Source organism: Amphiprion ocellaris, chromosome 11 (assembly GCF_022539595.1).
Source record: "Amphiprion ocellaris isolate individual 3 ecotype Okinawa chromosome 11, ASM2253959v1, whole genome shotgun sequence".
In the NCBI taxonomy this organism is placed as follows: domain Eukaryota; kingdom Metazoa; phylum Chordata; class Actinopteri; family Pomacentridae; genus Amphiprion; species Amphiprion ocellaris.
Window position 1 is genome coordinate 1,239,424 of NC_072776.1, and position 21,594 is coordinate 1,261,017.

The 21,594-nt window shown below is 40.1% G+C and overlaps 1 protein-coding gene across 3 annotated transcripts; it reads left to right on the forward strand.

Annotated features, from left to right (window-relative positions):
• Positions 1–672: 672 nt before the first annotated feature.
• On the forward strand, positions 673–21,428 carry sox1a (SRY-box transcription factor 1a). 3 transcript variants are annotated; one of them, XR_008603220.1, is made up of 4 exons: positions 3,710–5,160; positions 8,999–9,047; positions 16,716–16,856; positions 20,449–21,428. XR_008603220.1 is itself a non-coding variant. In XM_035945125.2 (3 exons), exons 1-2 carry the CDS (start codon positions 4,318–4,320, stop codon positions 9,017–9,019), a joined length of 864 nt encoding a protein of 287 aa, XP_035801018.1. In that variant the 5' UTR covers positions 3,711–4,317; the 3' UTR covers positions 9,020–9,047; positions 20,449–21,428. The 3 variants fall into 3 exon arrangements, 1 of the variants encoding a protein (XP_035801018.1); XR_004846799.2 differs by lacking the exons at positions 3,710–5,160; positions 16,716–16,856 and adding an exon at positions 673–831; XM_035945125.2 differs by lacking the exon at positions 16,716–16,856 and having other exon boundaries at positions 3,711–5,160.
• Positions 21,429–21,594: the final 166 nt, after the last annotated feature.

Sequence of the window (21,594 nt, forward strand, 5' to 3'; positions counted from 1 at the left end):
GTGAACCTTTGTGTAAATAAGGAACCTTTAATGAGCCCAGCTGTGTCTTATAGTACTGTATGTGTGTGTGTTGTGTGTCTGTGTGTCCCTGCCTGGAAGCTGTCAGAACCACATGCTTACAAGCTGTGCAGTTTCAAATGAACTAAATCTAATTGGATGCCCTGGACTTCACAGCGTGGATGCAATATTTCATAATTCCAAGATCATATTGTTGCAAACAGTGCATGTCCCCAGTAAAAAAAAAACAGCCTCCAAAGTCAATACATCCCCCCGTTCCTCCCTTCTCTCCCCCTCTCCTCCTCCCTCCCTTTGCATCCTTTTCTGTTCCAGGATCAGTAATGGGAGTCAGTATCCAGGAGGAGGCGAAGGGGGTGTGGGGCTCCTCGCCAAGTCCTCGCCCCTCCTCCCCGAATGCAGCACAGCTGCCTTTCAGAACCCCGCCGCTCCAGCCCATTCATCCTGGAGAGCCCAAAAAAAAAGAAAAAAAAAAGTGGCTATTTATTAGAATACTTGTTTTGTATTGTTCTGTGCCACACAAAAGACGCTTCATTATGTTAGAAGCAAGCCCCTTTCGCAGAGAGAAACAATAACTTGGAATTGTCTTTTTTAGAGTGTATAATAAATGTCATTTCTTCTTGTCTCTGCCCCTCAGTGTGTGTTGAGTGGTGGGTTTGGGCACCGGGCATGGATGGCCTTGGCACTCCAGCGGCCACATTGTAGTGGGAGTAGCGGTCTTACATGAAGCTTTGGAGGGGTTTAGGACGGCTTTAGGAGTATGGAGGGAGAAATCTGCCCACTTTGTCTGGAGTAGAGGGAACGAGGGGAACGTGCGTAAGTTTGCATATGACAATTCCGTACGCAGGAAGGTCAATTTATATAGATATTTAACCTGTAGTTAACCTGTCTGTTGTGCGTGAAAAGCGTTTTTTGTCCAAACGCGATGTGGAAATAATGCTGAAAAAAATTAGCAGGGTAAAACGAATTTGAACGCTTTCTGATCTCAGTGATTGCGCCGACTGGAAGAAACGTCTTTGTTGACGAGCTTTATTTCGGAGCGTCTGCGCTCCGCTCTGTTCAGTTCAGTGCAGATAATATGTGTTTCCAGCTGCAGGCTGTCGCTTTATTTTAGGACAAGTGAGCTCCACATGGGTTTGGCTGCACAGAGCGCACAGTTCTGTGGCTCGTGATGCTACCAGTTGCGCTCCAGCCGGCTCAGTTTGATTTTCTCCAAGTGACATTATCGGCTGCTGATCTGTTCCGGACTGAGAGGTTATCATCTGTGGCACCTTTATTTGGCTTGAGTTACGAGAAAAGAAATGCTGTATGCTATAAAATGTATATGTTATGAAATGACAAATTGTTCCACTGGTTGGCGGCTGCCACTGTGACAGTATTTACGTTCAGTGATTCTCTTGTTTCTACTTTTCAGTAGGCGGAGGAAACAGGGCGGGGGTGCTGATCATCACATCTGGACTTTTTTGGGTTGTGTAAATTGAAGCTCACGAGCAGATGCTTTGTCTCTCGGGCTGGGTTAAATGATTAACCCCGGTGTATGATCAGCAGGTGATCAGAACTCCTTTTTTCTTGCCCCAAAACTAACACCACCCCTATTCCAAGCGCGCTGGCTTGTGCGCACTGGCACATCCACGCAGCGCAGCGCGCTTGGAAAATGTTGTCCCCGCTCAGGTGAACTACTTCACGGAGAGAGAAAAATGTAAATAACTCCGTTACAATCAGTGTGGAGTTTCTGTGCATGAGGGCGTGTGTTCTGCGGTGGGTGGATGAGTTTAGAACTAAACGGAATAATGGCTCCCCTGTTGCGCACGAGTCTGGACGCGTGTAGTTGTATGTATTTAAAAACACTCACTTGTTTCTTATTTATTTGTTGTGGGGATGTGGAGGGGGGGATTCTTGATAACTGCTTTGACCCTTGGCCTCGGTCGTGCACCATCATCACAGCGCACACGCACACATCCTGTCACAGAGGCCGCGCACAAAGGAGCGAGGAGGTTTGAAAGGAGGTTTGTTAAAAGAGGAGTGACTGATGGGGGGATGACAGAGAAAGTAAACAGGGGGTCCCGGTGTCACCGTAGAGGCTAATCCTCTGTGTACAACCTTAAATCCACTCAACGCCTAGGATAACTAATAATAATAATAATAATAATAATTAATAATGGATTTTAAGATTTTTACCGATTAATTCCAAAAAAATCACCAAATCCAGGTCGTTTTCAGATTTTTAATTAGTCATCGAATTGTTTAATATTAAATGTTGGATGCATTAGTGCTTTATAACGTTTGCCTAAATTTATATAGACCGATATTAAAGCTTGGATCAGGATTGTATGAAAACTGAAAAGTCTGAAAATGTATTTAGATGATTTTTTTAAATAAATATGGCGAAATCTGGTTTATAATGGCTTGTATTAATGAAGCTGCACGTGCTTATGAGGTTTGGTTAAATATTAATCTTTAATTTTAATAAATGTAAGCTATATATTTTAAATGTGACTTCCGTGTGTTGAGCAGAGTTAATATTGTGCCAGTAAAGGCGTCGGTGTGATTTCCACATCTTTATTAGAGGAAACCAGCGTATCTCCACTGTTTTTTTCTTCCAGATTTTTGGGTTTGTTTGTTCTCCAGGTTGCCATCATTATATTGTCATCTTCCTCGGGCCTGAAGCCACAGTGGACCACTGGAGACGTTTATTGACCACTGTTAACATCCTGTTAACCCTATTACCGAAAAAAGACGCGTGGATCCGTCCGAGTGATCCCGCTCCCTCAGGCCCTGAACAGAGAGCCATATCAAGCTAAGCTCTAATTAAAATAATAATAAATAAAAAAAAAAACAGCAAAGAACGATAGAACGATTAAATCGTTAGTCTCGCCGCGGGAAGTGGTATTTCGTTTTCCCTTTCAATTAGAGGTTGATTGGGCTTTTCAGGGGAGGTCAGCTGTGAAATCTGGATTATATATGCGCGGACTCGAAGACACATAGACCGCTTCCTCTCTCGGGGTTTACAAACTGGCTACTTGACTGAGTGTTAAATAAGAGGCGTACAAATGTACCATAATAAATAAAACTAAAAAAAACTCCACTGAAAAAATGACAGCAGCGGTGGTAGTTTACATTTCTTGTCATGTACAGCTGCACACAGACCCAGAGGCATGGCCAGGACGCGTTCACCATCACCAGCAGACGGCGATAACGGCGCTTTGCCCCGGTAATTTCACGTCATTATGTGGCTATCCATCCTCATGGGCTTCTCCTCTTAGACCAACAGTTGTGTTTTTTTTAACCAAATCTCTTTCACATCATTTTCTGCGTTGTGTGTGCGTGATTTCTCTCCCTGACACCTAGTATTACTACATACCTTCATTACATACCTGGAAGGAGAGAGAGGGCCACAGAGAGGGAGAGAGAGCAGGAGAGAGAGATGGTCTGAAAAATTATTTTGAGATGCTGCTTCAGCATCAAGTCGTCTGAGATTGGAGAGACTGTAACGTCTAATTCCTGTGCGTAAAAATACAGTTGAGCCCAAGCTTCCAGGACGCACAATGCACGTGAGAATAACTGTTTAAATATGGGAGGAACTATCTTTCAATCTCGTGTAGAGAGAAAGTAGATAGTAAAAGAAAAACACAGTTACTGAAGCGTCTCAGTTTATAAGCTGTCTGATGTGGAATTTATATGTTAATAAAGTGATGATTTAAATTCAGCAGCTATACTTTCAAATATATCTCTATATATGTTTGAGTCCTTGTAATCACAGGTTGCACCCACTGCTGACAAATCTTAGTTATTTTGGTGGATGAAGTCTCGAAAAGCGTGTTTGGAAATTTCAAATGCCTCGTGCTATTTGTGGGATTGACCCTCCTTTCTGCCTCCTCCTTCTCCTCCTCCTCCTCCGGTGTGTTCTTCCTCTATGGTCCTCTAGTCACCTGACCAAACGCCATGCAAATCACTCTGCTTCTAGAGCCTCATTGGCCGCTTGTGCTTCATTTAACCGCTGTCAGTGCGCATCATATGGCTGCCGCTTTTACCAACTTCTCAACTCCGACAGGGAAAGTGGCTCCAATGCGCATTCTATCACAGTGGATGTGAACCAAGCCCAGGCGAAGACAGGGTGAAATACTGGTTGGAGAACATTTTATATGCCCTTTCGGATTAATTTTTATCTCGCATTTGCTTCATTTGGGGTTAGATTATTAATTTTGTAGCCCAGTCATCCTGAGCGCACCCGTACTTGTGCGCGCCGCACCTATCTTGAAATAGACTTTTTCTCTGTTGGTGGCGAAGTTTAAAACCAGGTGAATGTATAGCATGATGATGGAAACTGACCTTCATTCCCCCGGCCCCCAAACGAACACGACCACGGGGCAAACGGGGCCGAATAGCGGGTCCAAAGCGAATCAGGAACGCGTGAAGAGACCGATGAACGCGTTCATGGTGTGGTCCCGTGGGCAGCGGAGAAAGATGGCACAGGAGAATCCCAAAATGCACAACTCTGAGATCAGCAAGCGGCTGGGCGCCGAGTGGAAGGTGATGTCCGAGGCTGAGAAGCGTCCTTTCATCGACGAGGCGAAACGGTTACGAGCCATGCACATGAAGGAGCATCCGGATTACAAGTACCGGCCAAGACGGAAGACCAAGACGTTGCTGAAAAAGGACAAATATTCCCTGGCCGGTGGACTGCTTTCTGGGCCCAGTGGTGGCGGTGGAGTTGGTTTAGGGGTCGGCATGAGTTCATCCGGGGTCGGGCAGAGGTTAGAAAGCCCCGGGGGTCACGGAGGCTCGGCCAGCTCTGGCTACGCGCACATGAACGGCTGGGCGAACGGTGCGTACTCGGGGCAGGTGGCTGCAGCCGCGGCAGCCGCTGCGATGATGCAGGAGGCTCAGCTAGCCTACAGCCAGCACCCGGGGAGCGGAGCGCACCACCACCACCACTCACACCACCATCACTCACACAACCCCCAGCCCATGCACCGCTATGACATGACGGCCCTGCAGTACAGCCCCATCTCGAACTCTCAGAGCTACATGAACGCTTCTCCATCCGGCTACGGCGGGATCACCTACACACAACACCAGGGCTCCGGCGTCTCCTCTTCAGCTGCCATGGGGACGTTAGGGTCGCTGGTGAAGTCGGAGCCGAGTGTAAGCCCTCCCGTCAGCAGCACACACTCACGGGGTCCTTGCCCCGGAGACTTGAGAGAGATGATAAGCATGTATTTACCGACCGGAGAGCCGGGGGACCCGTCAATGCAAAGTAGACTCCATGCCTTGCCGCAGCATTACCAGAGCGCCACGGCTGGAGTGAACGGGACGGTCCCTCTAACACACATTTAGAACTCACAGAATAATTGAAAACTGCAAACGAACACATAACCAAATATTTACCTCTTTTCTAAATAACCCCGGTCCCGAGAACTACCTGCATTTTGTACAGAATGTTTATGATATTGTAAATGAAGGGTAAATAGCATATTCATCTCGGCTTTTTTTGGAATAGCCACCAGTGGAATTATATAACGAGTATGATGCTGAGATATTGGTTATTGTGCTACCATCTTTTTGTCCATCACTTCACAGTCTTAGTTGAGGGTTAGGCCAGGTTCACATGGGGGTATATTTGCTTCAATTGTCTCATATTTTTTTTATTTTTGGGGAGGGGCGGGGCAAGTTTCTTGTAAGTTATTTGAAAATGAGATAACGTGTCATAATCATAAGAAAGTGCTTTAAAAGATATGGGAAAATCACATTCTTTAAACATTTGTGTTCATTTGCAGAAGCCTGTGTCTTAATTCTTGGAAATCATCTCTTTTTATTGTAACACTCTAATTATTGTAAATTGTGAATAATTTTAATATTTCAAAGGATGACGGGCAACTGCTGTTGTAATTTAAGTGCTTTTCTGCAAGTGAAAAGCCCTGATATTGCAATGAAGAATAATTGAATAAATTTCACAAGATGTTGCTTTGATTCTTAAGAGAACGGTCTTAGATTGATTATTTTTTTCTCACAGGAGTGTTTTCACGTTTTTTTAGGATGTCATGAGGACTCCTCTAGAAAAAAAATAGCCTCCTCTAAAATTTTTGACATCGCTGCTGGACACAGATCCCACGAGCTTTTAAATAGCCCAATTGTTTGTGCGTAATTACGCGTAAAAGCCTACAGTCTGCGGGCTGTAAGGAAACCATTTTGTCAGGTGGATGTGGTTTCATGTGCTCAAGTTTTATGGGTAATTGCAAATCTATGCATAAATTGTAAAACGCTTTCCCCCTTTTTCTCTATTTTAGTGGCATGCAGGCCTAAATTATTCATATAATTCCTCACACGTTTGTTTTTGAACATTTTATTAAAAAAAACAATCTAAGAAGGCCTCACATGACAACCACCTGTTAGTATATTTAACGAAATGTCCTCATTTAATAATGTTAAGTTAAAAGGTTTTTCCTAAATTATGCGTGACATTTTTTAATTTTTCCCACAGACACATGACAATTTTCGTGGCAAATTTAAGCTTCAAATTTTATTTTTGTAGATTTAATTCATATTTTTAAAAATCTGTTTGTAGTATATTGTAGCATTATATTAATCAGCCATTGCATTTTAATTCTGCTATTGAATTGCAAAGTTGTGCCAAGACTTTTATTTCTTAAACAGATCACACACCAGATTTCAAACTATGAAATGCTCCTGAAAAATTTAACCTCTTACCAACTCTGTTTAAATATAGCTTCATATTTTAGAAATTAATATGATTGTCAAACAATAAATTACCACAATAAATATCTTTTTGCTGCACTGAGGTAGTTTATTTATTATTATTATTATTATTATTATTATTATTATTATTATTATTATTATTATTATTATTATTATTATTATTATTATTATTATTATTAGTGTGAACTCTGGATTTCACTGCTTCTGTTCTGAACATTTTAGAGAAGAGTCTGACAGAAATAATCAAGAAATGTAAGGAACAGTTTGAAGATTTTATTTTTTAAAAGCATAAATTAACAATATATTCAGTATTAGACTGTTTTGTCTTACATCCACATTTTTATCTGCCATTTGCTATTTAATTGTTTATAAGTGGGACAAACACATGTGAACTATTAGAAGATTGGTACAGTAGAATACAGAAGGAAAACACTTTCAGAATCACAAAAATCCTTTTGCTCTTTTTTTGCTCATCTTGCTTAACAAATAAACGGTGTTCAAATATGAGAAATTAATTAACAAATGACTATAGTAGCTTTCATTTTAGTGGCTTTTTGGTCCAGTCATGGAGAGGTGTTTCTGTATTTTGCTCTTGATAGAGGCAGGAAGGTGGGACTTAAACTGTCAAGTCGATCCACTGCAAGAAACTTTCAATAAATAGTCAGTGATTGAAACGGAAGAAAAATAATCTCAAGGCCACATTTGTTCAGATATAAAACAGAGTCACGGAAAAATGACCATGGAAGCGTTCAGACAGAGTGTTGCACAGACTGGTTTTTAAAATTCCCATCGGTCAACACACTCCTGACAGGTCTCTCCTGGAGTCACTGATGACTCATCAGGATTTCAGAGATCTAGATTATTATTTATTTTTTACTAAATACGTTGTAGATTTTAAAGACAAACCATACTCGCGTTATTTTATCTTCATTAATCCGTTTAAAACAATAAAAAATTAAGATGACTTCATTTTTTTGTGACAGGCCACAGCTGCTTCTGACGTGCAGTTTTTTTTCATTACCTCATATGAAGATACAGATTAATATCCATACATATTCAAATGAGGAACATTTATGCCTACTTCGGCGTTTTTAAAAATCAATTAATCTCAAATACATAGTTAAAAGGCCTATTTCACACTGATGAAGACTGGCATGGTGTGTCAATTAAACCTGTTAGGCCCCATAGTTTAAAAAACTGAAAAGCATGCTACGTCTGGCTGCGCATTAATCTCTTGAAATAAAACCGCAGATGTCTTGGAAATGAGTTTTTAAATTCCAAAATAGGAGAAGGTGCATCTTTTGGGGGGGCATCTCCGCGCCACGACGCGCACCGTATGGCGGGGTGGAGAGGGGGGAGGAGGGGGGAGGGGAGGTTGGAGGGATGGCCTCCTCGCGTGTTTTGCATCTGTTTCCATCTTATCTGTTGATGTGAAGAGATGCGGATTAACGCTGAAAGAGACGGAGAGGCGGAGCGCGTCACGGCGCATCGCCAGGCTAAAAAGAGGAGCGTTCTGGCAAATTTAACCCGAATAAATTACACCTTGAGGTGGAAAGAGGGGGTAAGTGTAGGGTGCAGCGGGTATACAGGCGATGTGGCATACTGTTGCCGTGTGTGTGTGTGTTTTGTGCGTGTGTGTGTGTGTGTGTGTGTGTGTGTGTGCGCGGGTTGCGCGCACGCGTGTTTAGCTGACCGGCCAATAAATCTCTCCACCGCGCGATACTCTTATCTTGTAGCCACCGATATATTCCGCGCTAGGAGACCATCAGCTCCGGCGCACACTCGGTTGTTCGTAAAGCCCCGATCCCTTGCACTCCCTGTCCTAAATGGGGATAATTAGCGTCACTTTATCACGCCTCTGCATATTTTCTCCGCGTCTCTCCCCCCTTTTCCTAAAAAAATTACCAAGCAGCCTGCTCTCGTCGCCCGCTCTGTCACAGAAGATTATGGAGACAGATTGCACAGAGCGAATGTGCCGGGCGAGATTAGCGCGGAATAGAGAAAGCAACTGGGCCAATGAATTTCTCGGAAGGGCCTTATCGTGCAATTACACGTTGACATGTTTAACAATCTTGCTGCCTCTTAATCCTGCAGTGCTGCTCTATCTACCCACAGCTACCACGCTGTACGTCGGCACACAGACCTAATGCACCGAAACGCAGCACAGAATGCACTGAAAGTTAGGAGAAATTGCTTTATTATTTCCAAACTTTGTCCAAGCATCCACAAAAAACGCCTTTTTTATTTCTATTTTTTTATTTTTCAGATTTCTCCGTTGTTGGAATAGCATCTGCACGGGAACTTTTTGCAAAGAGGTGAGATATTAAGAGTTTATTGTTAACCCCAAATCACTGTTAACAAAGAATTAAAAAGTGACCAAAAAATGGAGTGTTTGCGCACATGCAGGAAAAACAAGAAGTGGTCGTCTTGTTTGGAGTTTTCCTTCCCATCTCCTCTGTCCAACACGCACACTCACCACCACCACCACCACCCTCTCCTCCCCTCCAGCCTCCCCCCCCTCGCTGCCTGGCGGTATATCGGGGCCTGTGTGGGAGTGATTGTGGAGCGCCACTGTAGGAATTTGGCAGCGTCCGTGGTTTGGAGAGCCGCCCCACGCTGAGCCCCATTCAGCGGCCAGCGCGCTGTGAGGTTGGGAAGTTTCAGTCAGCCGTACAACTCAATGGCCCCCACAAAGGCGATTACAAGCCCCAGCACATTCCTGTAGGGACCTGGGAGCGGCGCAGGTGCGAGGGGGGACCGGGGTAACCCGTCAGAGGGAGTGGTAAAAAAACGGGACGGTGCTGGGACCACACAAAAAAATAAACATAAAACAGCCACTCCACAGGAACCGGGGAGGAAAGAGGAGAAAGGGAAGAATAAGTCTGTAGAAGATGCAAGTTTGGGAGGTGGAAGGTGGGAGGTGGAGGGTGGAGGGTGGAGGGTGGGCTACAGCATACTGAGTGGCCTCACTGTCCATCACTGAATGAGTGAGAGAGGAACTCCCAATCAGGGCTGCAGCCAGGATTCTCTCAGGTCATGAGTCTAAACCTAAGAAACCACCTAAGAAGCTCTGGTTAAGGCCTCAAGAGAAACCAAAATCCAAATATCGATATAGTAAATATTCCAAAACTTCCTCTGCCCTGCCAGGTCATTTAGGTGGGATATTGTCTAATTATTTTATCCCAAACCAGGACTTGGAAGCTCATAAACCGAATATGTTTAACCCTCCTGTTGTCCTCATTTACGGGCACCAAAAAATATAGTTTCCTTGTGTGAAAAAATCCATAAATTCAGCAAAAAACCCCCCAAATTTATGAAAATTTGCAAAACCTTCAGGAAGAAAATTCCAATAATTCCTTAAAAATTTCCCGTACAAGTTTTATTTAAAAAAAATCCCCACAAATTTGGCAAGAAAATTCTTGTAAATATTTTCAAAAAATGAGTAAAAATCTCCCCCCCCCCAAAAAAATGATATAGTGATTCCATATATATCAGTAAAACTTGTAATATTTTCTTAAGAACATTCACATAAAATTCAACCAAAATCCACTGAAATTCACTGGATTTTGGTTGATTTTTTTTCTGAATGTTCTTAAGAAACATTTTTTAAAAATGTTTAAAGTTTTCCCAAAAATATTGAATATGTGGACATCAGAAGTCTCACTGTGAATTTTGTTTTTCTTCAGATTTTCAAACTTTAACACGGGTCAGCTTTGACCGGCAGGACGACACGAGGGCTAAGAGGTGTCTGATGGTAGAAAGTAAACTCATGATCTCTGGCTGAACATCTGTGATACCTCCCAGCTGTCAAATAACTTAGCAGGGTCGATCAATTTGCTTAAATCAATACATTTTATTTAAAAACTGTAACTACCTGACTTACATTTATAGCAATCCATCCCTGACACCTGACAACAGACTCAATTAGCAACTAGGTGGAGTATAAAACAGTTAAGCAACATCTATTTCATTGTCTTTCATATCAATATTTAGGTTGATAGTGGACAATTTGGTGTTTTCAGCCTGTTCCATCACCTCCAAGTGGCCAGAACAGCGGTTTATGCAGCTTTTAATTGAATTTAGGCATCTAGATTGGGATTGGTAAAGCTGATGATCATGGGTAAAAGGTGTCTGACTGTAAAATGTAAACCCTCCAAGTTTCCCAAAAGACATGATCTCAGGCCTTCCTCAAATAGTGAAAGTCTCTGGCTGAAAATCTGCTTAAAATTACAAAGTGTGATGCCGCCCTGCTGTGAAATAACTTAGCAGGGTCGATCAGTTTACTTAAATCAATACATTTTAATCAAAAATATAACTACATGACTTACATTTTTAACAATCTATAAAATGAAACCTTGACAACAGACTAAATTAGCAACAAAATAGAGTATATAGCAGCTAAGAAGCATCTTTTCTACTGTCTTTCATATCAATATTATAGGTTAATAATAGACAGTTTGGTGTTTTCAGCTTGTTCCACCACCTCCAAGTGGTCAGCACTACTATTTATGCCACTTTAAATTCAGGCATCTAGGTTAAGATTGCTAAAGCTCTTGATCATGGGTAAAGAAACCAGTGTTGACACTTGGTGGGAGATGTGTTGAGAACAGAAGTCTCCCATATCAGAGTCAGACGCTTTGTATGGGTTTCGGTGTCATAGTCGTTTGTGTTTTGTGCCAGACCTTCCACCCCAATCTCTAATTTCTCTGCTGTCTCACAACATCATGCTTCTTGGAATGGGAAAGAAAGACGCTGCTATTGGCTAAAATCCAGCAGCAGAGTGTCTCCAGTGGAGTGAATTAGCAGGCTGCAAAGTTATTGTGTAGAGGACAAGTTTAGAAGCAAGGACAGAGGTGGTAGTTAGATTTAACTCCAGTTGCACAGGTACTGAATTGGGCATCATTTTAACGGCAGCGCCACATTTTGCCACACTTAAGCCTTGCTTTCTTGCATCTGTGCGGTTTTCAGAGCTGAGAGGGCATACAGGTGGGAGATGTGCAAACAAGTGGGCGTTTTATTCAACTGAGGCAAAGCATTTGGGTTTCTCAGCTGAAAATTCAATGATTCTGTCAACACGTGCGACCTAAATATGTAGAGGAGACGCATCACAAGTGCAGAAAAATGCTTTAAAAAAAAACAAAAAACACATTTAACCCTCGTGTCGTCCTGCAGATCAAAATTGACCCATTTTAAAGTTTGAAAATGTGGAAAAAAAAAAATTTCACAATGAAACTTCTGAAGTCCACATTTTCAACCAAAATCGCTGGATTTTCAACCAAAATCCAGTGAAATTCGCTGGATTTTGGTTGTTTTTTTGTGAATGTTCTTAAAGAAAATATTACAGGTTTTACTGATATATATATGGAATCACTTTAGATATTTTTAGGATTTTTTTGGAAGATTTTTACTCATTTTTAAAAAATATTTACAAGAATTTTCTTCCTGAAGGTTTTGTAAATTTTCCAAAATTTGGGGATTTTTTTGCTGAATTTTTGGATTTTTTTCAGACGAGGAAACAATATTTTTTGGTGCCTGTAAATGAGGACAGCAGGAGCGTTGAATAATCAAAAAGGAAAATATTAAGATGTTTTGAATGAATGCTTTGAATCCAATAGATGCATTTAGCTTCACATGTAAAATTTAAAATGTGCATCGCAGGAGCACTGAACTGTGAGAGCCTTCTTCAGTTACTTAAAAGATATGATGAATGATCTGTAGTGCTGTCCTCTGATGGCAGCAGGGATTTATCATATATGAGAAGCCCACAGCCTCTAGTTTGAGAAGTGCCATCACTCACAGTGATCTGTTGAGTTTACCTTGAGGAAACACACGTCTAAAAGGCTACACGCACGCATCACACTCAGTATTCTGCCAGTTTGTGCTGGAGATGCCGAACTAATTAATCCTGTGCATCATCACCTTCTTTCCAACCTTTTTTGGCAAAAGTGATGTTTCATGTTTTATTCTCCAAATGCATTTTAATTATGATACGATGCGATGCAGAATTATGACTGATATAATTCTGGATTGATATCATATAACAGGCTTAAACCTTCAGCATTGCCATAGTTGGGCTAATTTGATTGACAACAGAGTCAGCAGCTGCGTATATGACAACTCTATGAATTTATTTTTTATATCCACATGTTGGAAAATGAAACAGGCAACATAAATAGCTTGACATGATTGAACTTTCACTTTCTCCACAAACAAAAAATTCTACTTTTTGGCTGCAGATTTGTTGTGCAATGCATCATTCACGCAACCTTCTAAAGAAAACTCTACATTTGGTGTGCCACTGTGACTACCACGTCTCTGTTAGTGCAATATAGTCATTGGCTGAGAGATTAATCATTAATCACCATCTCCTTCAATTCATATTGCAATTTGCAAACCCTCTTGCATGCTGAGATCTCAGAATGTGGCAACATCACTGAAGCTTGGTCCAACAAAGCAAAAAACAGACAATTTTCACACAAACCCTCAGGTTATTTGGATAAGAAAATAAAGATATGAAGCAAACTTTGTTATTTTATACCCACACTGTCCAGCGTACAAGCAGTTGGTAGTTTATTGCACACAGACAGACTAATACAACAGTCCTGCCATAAATCTTCCCTTCATAAATATAATGTTTAGTTTATGTTTTACTATCTTGGAAAAGTGCTTATTTGACTCGATGGTAATTTTGGGGGTTTCAGTTTGTGGTGGTTTTTAACTGTTTCAGTCCAGTCTAGTCTCCGGTTTCTATATCGCACATTTTCAACAGCAATCACTGCACCAAAGTACTTTCCCATAAATGGCATCATAAATCAACCAAGCAAGTTATGATATTGTTTACAAAACCCCACAGTGTAATTTATTGTGTAATTTTACCTGAAACTTTTACATATTAGAGTTTAAACCCTACAAAATTGTTTAAAATACTCCTTTACCTGATTATAATACATGTTAAGGCAGAGACCATACAATATTATTAATCATGGAGAATAACCTAACTGCTGTAGTACTGTAGCTAAGAGCCTACAATATTATAAATAACGCAACTTCACCTTACAAGCATAAATATTAAGATGAAGACCTCACAACATTAGTAATTATGGAGATTAATCTGATTAATGTAGAGCTAAAGTTTTGACCCTACATGAATATAAATTCAGGTTTTTTTTGTATTTTTATAGAATCAGAGGAGTTTTCTTTACTCTTGCCCCTCCGGTGAAAACATGTCTGTAGGGTGTCTTTCTTTAGAGGGCTAATTATGAGTGAAATAAGAATTTTAACTTCAGACTTTCAGAGTTTAGTTTGTAACAAACCTCAAGAAAAAAATGAACTGCCGACTTGTGGGACTGGACTTTCTACATCACTCTTCTTCAGAATGACTCCAGTGTTACAGCATGTGTAGCGTAGAGTAGTTTTATAGTGTTTGGGTGCAGCTGTAGGTGAGCTGGTGTGCTTGAGCTGCAACAAATGCTGCAGAGAGAAACGGGGACTTCGTAGATCTGTACATTCTAAAGGAAGCAACTGTGTGGAGTTACAGCTGAGCCGTTTTAAAGCATGAAGGGATTATTTTCATGGAAATATTTTTGAAATATGCAACTCTAAAACACACAGATGAGTTTATGGGGTTAAGTCAACGGCCAGAGAAGGATTTTAACCCTTGTGTCGTCCTGCGGGTCAAAATTGACCCGTTTTAAATTGAAAATGTGAAAAAAAAAAAAAAAAAAATTCACTGTGAAACTTCTGATGTCCACATTTTCAACATTTTTGGGAAATCTTTGAACATTTTTTGGTGGAAAAAAAAGAAATGTTAAAAATGTTTCTTAAGAACATTCACATAAAAATCAATCAATTGATTTTTATGTGAATGTTCTTAAAGAAAATATTAGAAGTTTTACTGATATATATGGAATCACTTTAGATATTTTTAGGATTTTTTTGGAAGATTTTTACTCATTTTTTGAAAATATTTACAAGAATTTTCTTGTCAAATTTTGGGGAGTTTTTTACAATAAAACTTTTAAGGGAAACTTTTAAGGAATTATTGGAATTTTCTTCCTGAAGGTTTTGCAAATTTTCAGAAATTTGGGGAATTTTTGCAGAATTTTTACATTTTTTTTCAGACAAGGAAACAATATTTTTTGGTGCTGTAAATGAGGACAACAGGAGGGTTAAGTTTTTACCTGTAAATAAAATTGGCCAGATGACTAAAAGAACTGACTGACTCGTACCTGCTTAGGGATAGAGCACCCTTTTGAAATCACATCTAGTAGCATGTCCTCCATCCACAATGACAGTATAGCGTACTTATCCTTACACTGTGAATTTAACCCACAGCAGCGTAAAATGGCAGATACTTCTTGCCTACGTTTGGTTTGGTTAAGGCACAAAAAATGAAACTAAAAACAAAGTCAGGGCTTGGATTAAAAGACCTTCAGCATCTTGATTCCCATATTGAAAACGTGGTTAAGTTTATGGAAAGATCAAAGTGCAGCAAAGTGTGATGTTTTGCTGACCTATCCATTCGCCTTGGCCTCCTCTCTTCCTTCCTTGCTTCCATCATACTATATAGTACAATAACAAATTATAATGGGTCAAAATAAGCTGCTTGCACAGTTCTTATTTTAGATCAGTGTCAATGCACCTTCCAGCCAAAACTCCCCAAAAAATGTTATTAAATCATATTTTTTTATTTAAGAGAAGCAAAGGTACCCAACGAATAAATGATAATAATTCCTGCATTGAGTCTGTACTGGAAAATCTATCGCTCTAATTAAGACCACCTTGTTTCGCTGTCATACACTACCCAGCCAAAAAAAAAGGTCACACACACTAATATTTTGTTGGATCGCCTGTAGCTTTGAGTACGACACTCATTCACTGTGGCATCGCTTCAATAAGCTTCTGTAATGTCACAGCATTTATTTCTCCATTTTTTTTTTTAACCAAGATCTTATATTTATGATGGAAGAGTCGGACAAGGTCTTCTCCAGAACATCCCAAAGGTTCTCAGTGGGGCTGAGGTCTGGACTCTGTGGAGGACAATCCATCTCCTGCTCCCTGATCCACTCATTCTCAATGTGAACCCATGAATCCTGACATCATCATCTAGGAACATGAAGAAAACCTCCACTGATGGAAAGACCTGGTCCTTCAGTATCTTCAGGTGTCAGCTGACCTCATTCTTTGGGAACATAACATTGGTGAACCTGACCAACCCCAGATCATAACCCTAACCCCCACTAGCCATGATGAGGGCATCACTTCATCTGCCTCTCTTCTTACCCTGATGCCCCCATCACTGTGGAACAGGGTAAATCTGGACCCATCAGACCACACTAATTCCTGGAAGATGATGGTTCTCCACTATCCTTCAGGTTTTAATAAACCGTTGGACGGTTCTTAGCCTGATTTTAGTCATTTCATCTCCTTAGTTGTTTTCTTTGCTTGATGCAGGCCAATAATTTGACCCTTCTGAGACAGATGAACATCCTTTCCATGACCACAGGATATGTCTTCCAACATGGTTGTTGAAGAAATGAGAAGCTCCTCACTGCATCAGCTTGGGTTAAATAAGTTGTTGTCATCACTGCAGTAATTATCCAATGAAAGACTCTTACCTATTTACTTAGTTAAATCCAGGTGGCGACTTGAACATGAGATGCAGAGAACAGTGTCTTCAAACGTTAAAAATGATAAATCCTCAGTTATTTGCTATTAAAGATAAACACGTTTATTCTGTAAATCAAAAGAACAATCACCAGAGCCGGGATCTTTTTAAAGGTAAAACCCCATTTTCTCAGAATCTCCGTGCGCTGTGTTCACATCAGCCAAACACTCTGATAGCCATGTCCCAAACAGAACAACAAAGAAGGGTCACGTGAGAAGTTTTAAGTGTCCTCTACAATCCTCCTGTTTGTGCACTTGAAAGAAGAAGCTTTAGCCTGGAGTTTACCGTTTAGTTTTTTCTTTTTCTCCTCTTTCAGCACAAGTGGTTCCACAAAGAGTTTCTTTCACGGAGTCTTGGTGACAAACAAACTTGGGGTTGTTTGGCAGCATGGGTCGAACTAATAGAGGTGTTCAAGAGCAAAAGGGGGAATTTAGAATAAAATGTTAATGAAAACACGGTAAGTGGCTTCCTGCTCCTCACTTAATATAAGCAGTAACCTTGAGTCATAGTTGAATTGGTTATTAAAGTTTTTTTTTCAATTAGTCAGAGCAAAAAAAAAAAATACACACTTTAAAGCATGTAGATTGCAATAAGAACATTTTAATACAGCATTCTGTGGTGCTCAGCGGTGAGAGCTGAGGTGGAAGAGTTTGAAAGTGTCAGCACCTCCTGCAGACTTTTATTACTTTTTTCTTACTTTCTAGTTCTTTCCTGCACAAAAGAAACGTTTATGTCAGAAACTAATTATTTCAGCCAATTAAGTTCTTTTAACTGGTCTAAATATAACAGCAAAATGATCAGAAAAACAGCCAACCAGTCCTCACAGAACAATGTCTCTGCGTCTGTTGTCCGGTCAGTCCACCACACTGAAATAGCTCAAAAATTACTTGATGTATTGACGTAAGACCTTTTATAGAAATTCATAATCCCTGGAGAATGATTTCAACTGTGGCTATCCTCTGACTTTTCCTCTAGTGCCACCAGCAGGTCAAAATATTGACTTATCCAGTACACTGGAAAAAATGCTCCTCTCAAAACAAGAAAAAAAACACTTATTTCAAGGAACTTTTACCTTAAAATAAGTGAAAAAATCTGCCAATAGAACAAGTGAAAAATGACTTGGTAAGATTTCTTGAAATAAGATATGATATTTAGAATACTGAGATCTTAAATTAGCTGGGAAAACTTATTTTAAGCTCTATTTTACCAGGATTGTCAAGCTTAGGTGTCGTAAAATAAGCCAGATATGCTAAAAAAAAAAAAAAAAAAGAAAGAAAAACTCAAAAATAGATTTTTGCTTTCACGTAACCTCCTAATTTGAGATGTATTAACCCTCCTGTTGTCTTCATTTATGGGCACCAAAAAGTATTGTTTCCTTGTCTGAAAAAATTTCAAAAAAATCTGCAAAAAAAATTCCCCAAATTTCTGAAAATTTGCAAAACCTTCAGGAAGAAAATTCCAATAATTCCTTAAAAGGTTCCCCTAAAAATTTGATTTTAATAAAGTCCCCCAAATTTGGCAAGAAAATTCCTGGAAATATTTTCCAAAAATGAGTAAAAATCTTCCAAAAAATCCTTAAAATGTCTAGAGTGATTCCTTATATATCAGTAAAACATGTAATATTTTCTTTAAGAACATTCACATAAAAATTTCGCTGGATTTTGGTTGATTTTTTTGTGAATGTTATTAAGAAACATTTTTAACATTTCTTTTTTCCACCAAAAAATGTTCAAAGATTTCCCAAAAATGTTGAAAATGTGGACATCAGAAGTTTCACTGTGAAAATATATTTTTTCCACATTTTCAAACTTTAAAACGGGTCAATTTAGACCCGCAGGACGACACGAGGGTTAAACTTATTTTGAGTTTTCTTGTAAAATTCAACTCAAAACAAGATAATTTCAAGATTGTTTGACTTAACAAGATATTTAAGATGCATTGTCTTAAAACAAGTCCCTCCATCTGCTGAAATGTCTCTTGTTAAGTGAATTTATCTTAAATTGAGTGTGATGAGACATTTTGACTAAAAATAGGACAAATAGACTTGGTAAGATTTAGAGTTTTCTATCTTTAAGATAGGATAGTTTCAACTGATATTCATGGTTCCCGGAGGATGCATCCTAATAACTTCACTACTACTGCCACCATGAGGTTGATATTTGTGTTTTTAATAACCTCAACCAGCTCTGGATAGATTGTCAAGGAATGTAGTGTATTTGCCATGTTTACCTTTGAAGTGTAATATATATTTGTTGATCCCTCATGGTGGCCATCTTGAAGATTTCATTTAAATATATGTGTTAAATCTTTTGCCAGATGAGACAACATGACAGTGATAGAGTCCTTGCATTCACGGTATTATGGATTGGGTGTCTGTGACAACATTTTGGCATAAAATTACAAGCCGTGCACGGTTAGTGATGCATGTTCTATCAGCCTCTCAGCCAGAGAGGGTAGGTGGAGCTAACGCAACAAAATTCAACTACGGCTGAACAATTTATATATTTTACATCTAAATCACAATTTGAAGCAATGTAATTTACCATTTGCAAAGGCTGTAATTTAGACTTTACGCCATGCAGCACGTCTGATCAAGGTTTTAACTCAGTGGCTTGACAAATTCAAGCCGTCTTCCATGTGACAGTCACGCTTTTGGTGGTTTGTGACGGATCTCATGTGCTAATGCTCCATCAATGTTTTACATTTTCTTGCACAGTGAATACTGAACTAAGGTCGACTTCAAGAAGTTGCATCTCAATTTAAATTTGCAATATCTGTCAGAAAAATCACAATTAGATATTGCTGCTCCATCTTCAAGAAGAAGCGTACAGTTTTTCCATTTTCATGGGTGCTGACACTGAACTGTAATGGATACGTTACTGATCACATCATCTTCAAAAACACGCCTGCAGTCATCATTTATTGCCATAGCTGCAGAGAAAGAGATCAAATCAGTGACCTTTGAGATTGCCACATTATCTTTTCAACCATCCTCAGGTGAAAGTCTGAAAACAAATGACTGTAATATCTGCCTCAGCTGCAGTGAAGATGTTGATCACAGTAAATATTATACCTGCGTCTGACTAAATATCGAAGTTTTTAATCACGACTGGGAAATGCAGGTTTTTCTGACAACTCTATTATGCCTCAAGTGGCACTTCATAGTTTGAAAATCAAACAAATATTGATGCTACATATCAGCCAAAGCCCATTTTAATGGACAGTGTTTGAATCGTCCTCCAACTACTTTTGTAATCATACACCTGTCTTCATGGTGTAAAAACCCATATGTTGTTAACGTGTGCAGCCTTCCCATCTCTGCCTCCATCCCATGTGACATGAAAGCAACATCTGCATGTTAAAACGCTGTCGTTCAAAGCACAGCTGCAGACTCTTACTCTTGTTTTACAACCCTGTTTGACTGACAGTCTCCTACGCCCACCAACTCTCACTGACTCGACAGTTCCCTCAATAAAATGTGCTGTACGACACACCTGCAGCGTTCGTCTATCGCTGGGCCGCACTCCTTCCAACCCACCACATGCTGTAAAGGATTTCTGCTCGTCTGTGGCAGGTGATAATTCTCCAAGCGGCAGAAAAGGGGTTAATGAGGGGTCAAAGAGTTCAGATAAGAAGCAGCAGGTTTACGGAGCCTACCGCAACCTGCAGCTCGCTGATAGCTGTTTGAACCGGCCGACCTCTGAACCCCGCTGGGTCAAGTGATCAGCAAACCGGCTCGTTTAGATAGGTCAGATTGGAACAAGTGAACGATGCTTATGTCACCAAAAAATGCCAAAGAGGTGCAGATAAATCGTTGTCAATGATTATAACCCTATTCAATTTGTTTCCAGAGCCATTAGATTGTTGTCGGCTATCAAGGTGCGGGATAAATTTGATCAGTCTGTCATTGAAATGATAACCTGGTCACAGTGTGTGTTTGTTATATGAGATGACGTATTTCTGCATGTTCTGCATTGACTTGTGACATATGATATCCCTACAAATCAGCACCCTCAGTTTGTCCATCTCCCTGTCTCTCTGTCTTCCAGCAAAGTCCCTACTACCAGCAGTGCACGTGGATCACTGTGGGTGGACTGCGATTACCAGACAGCACCTAGTCTCCTCTACTGGCAAGCTATCGCTGCAGCGAGCACCAGGAGATGGCTGCTGAGCGAAAAAGACCTTTTGGAAAATGTCAGCAAGAGCCAGTGCCTGAAATTTCCTCCATTAACTCTTTCCCATGTGATGCTACCTAATTTTAACCCCTAAATTACAAAAAAACCTTTTGTCAGTGTCTGATTTCAGAGCATGTGGGAGTTTTTTTCTCTTAAGTGGCTTACCTGAAAGTTGGACGTAACAAAAAAAAAAAAAACAAACCCCACCCTATATTTTATCCATCTTGGCAAAAACAAACACACACAAAAAAATCTGCAGTGCCTGCAGCAGCTCTCCTTCCCCATTCCCTTTCAATGGTGCCAGCTTCACTGTCTTAATACTCTTAGTCCCTCAGTTGGCATGTTTTCCAATAACCCGCTGCATTTTCAGAACTGTAAAATCCGTCAAAATGCCTGTAATGAATATTTCTCCAGCTTTGAGTGTATTTAATGTGCTGTTTGACCAGCCTGATAGGAAACTTGTAAAGATCTGGCGGTCGGTCCAGAGAATCAGTTGAAGCATCCGTCCCTGTTCGGCCACGGCTCTCAGTGCAGCGTGGAAACAGAGTGAAACAGGTAATTTTCATTTGAACACAAACCTCTGGCAGACTGTCAGAAAATAAACATTTATTGTTTGGATATGCTGTTAGCTTTCTAATTAACATATTTCCTGTGCATGAGTGTACATGTCATGTAAATTTCTATTTTCATTTCTTTAAAAAAAAAATGGAAACTGCATTTTTTTGATGGATTAAATGTCATCTTGTGAGACAGGTCTTTGTTATGCACTCAACACTTACATTTTCCGGTTTGTTTTTCTGTTGACTTACATAGCATTTGCTGGAGAATTTAAAAAATAAAAGTGAGAGAACACATATTAAATAAACTCTTGCATCTTATTGCTGCCTGAGAACAAAATATTGTGCTTCACGTCATTTATTCTCACATTCAATTTGAGAGGTAAATTAATACTTCAGAGCGAGAAGTCGCAGAAAAGTTTGAACATTTAAACTATGTATTAATTTCAAGGCCTAAATGCGC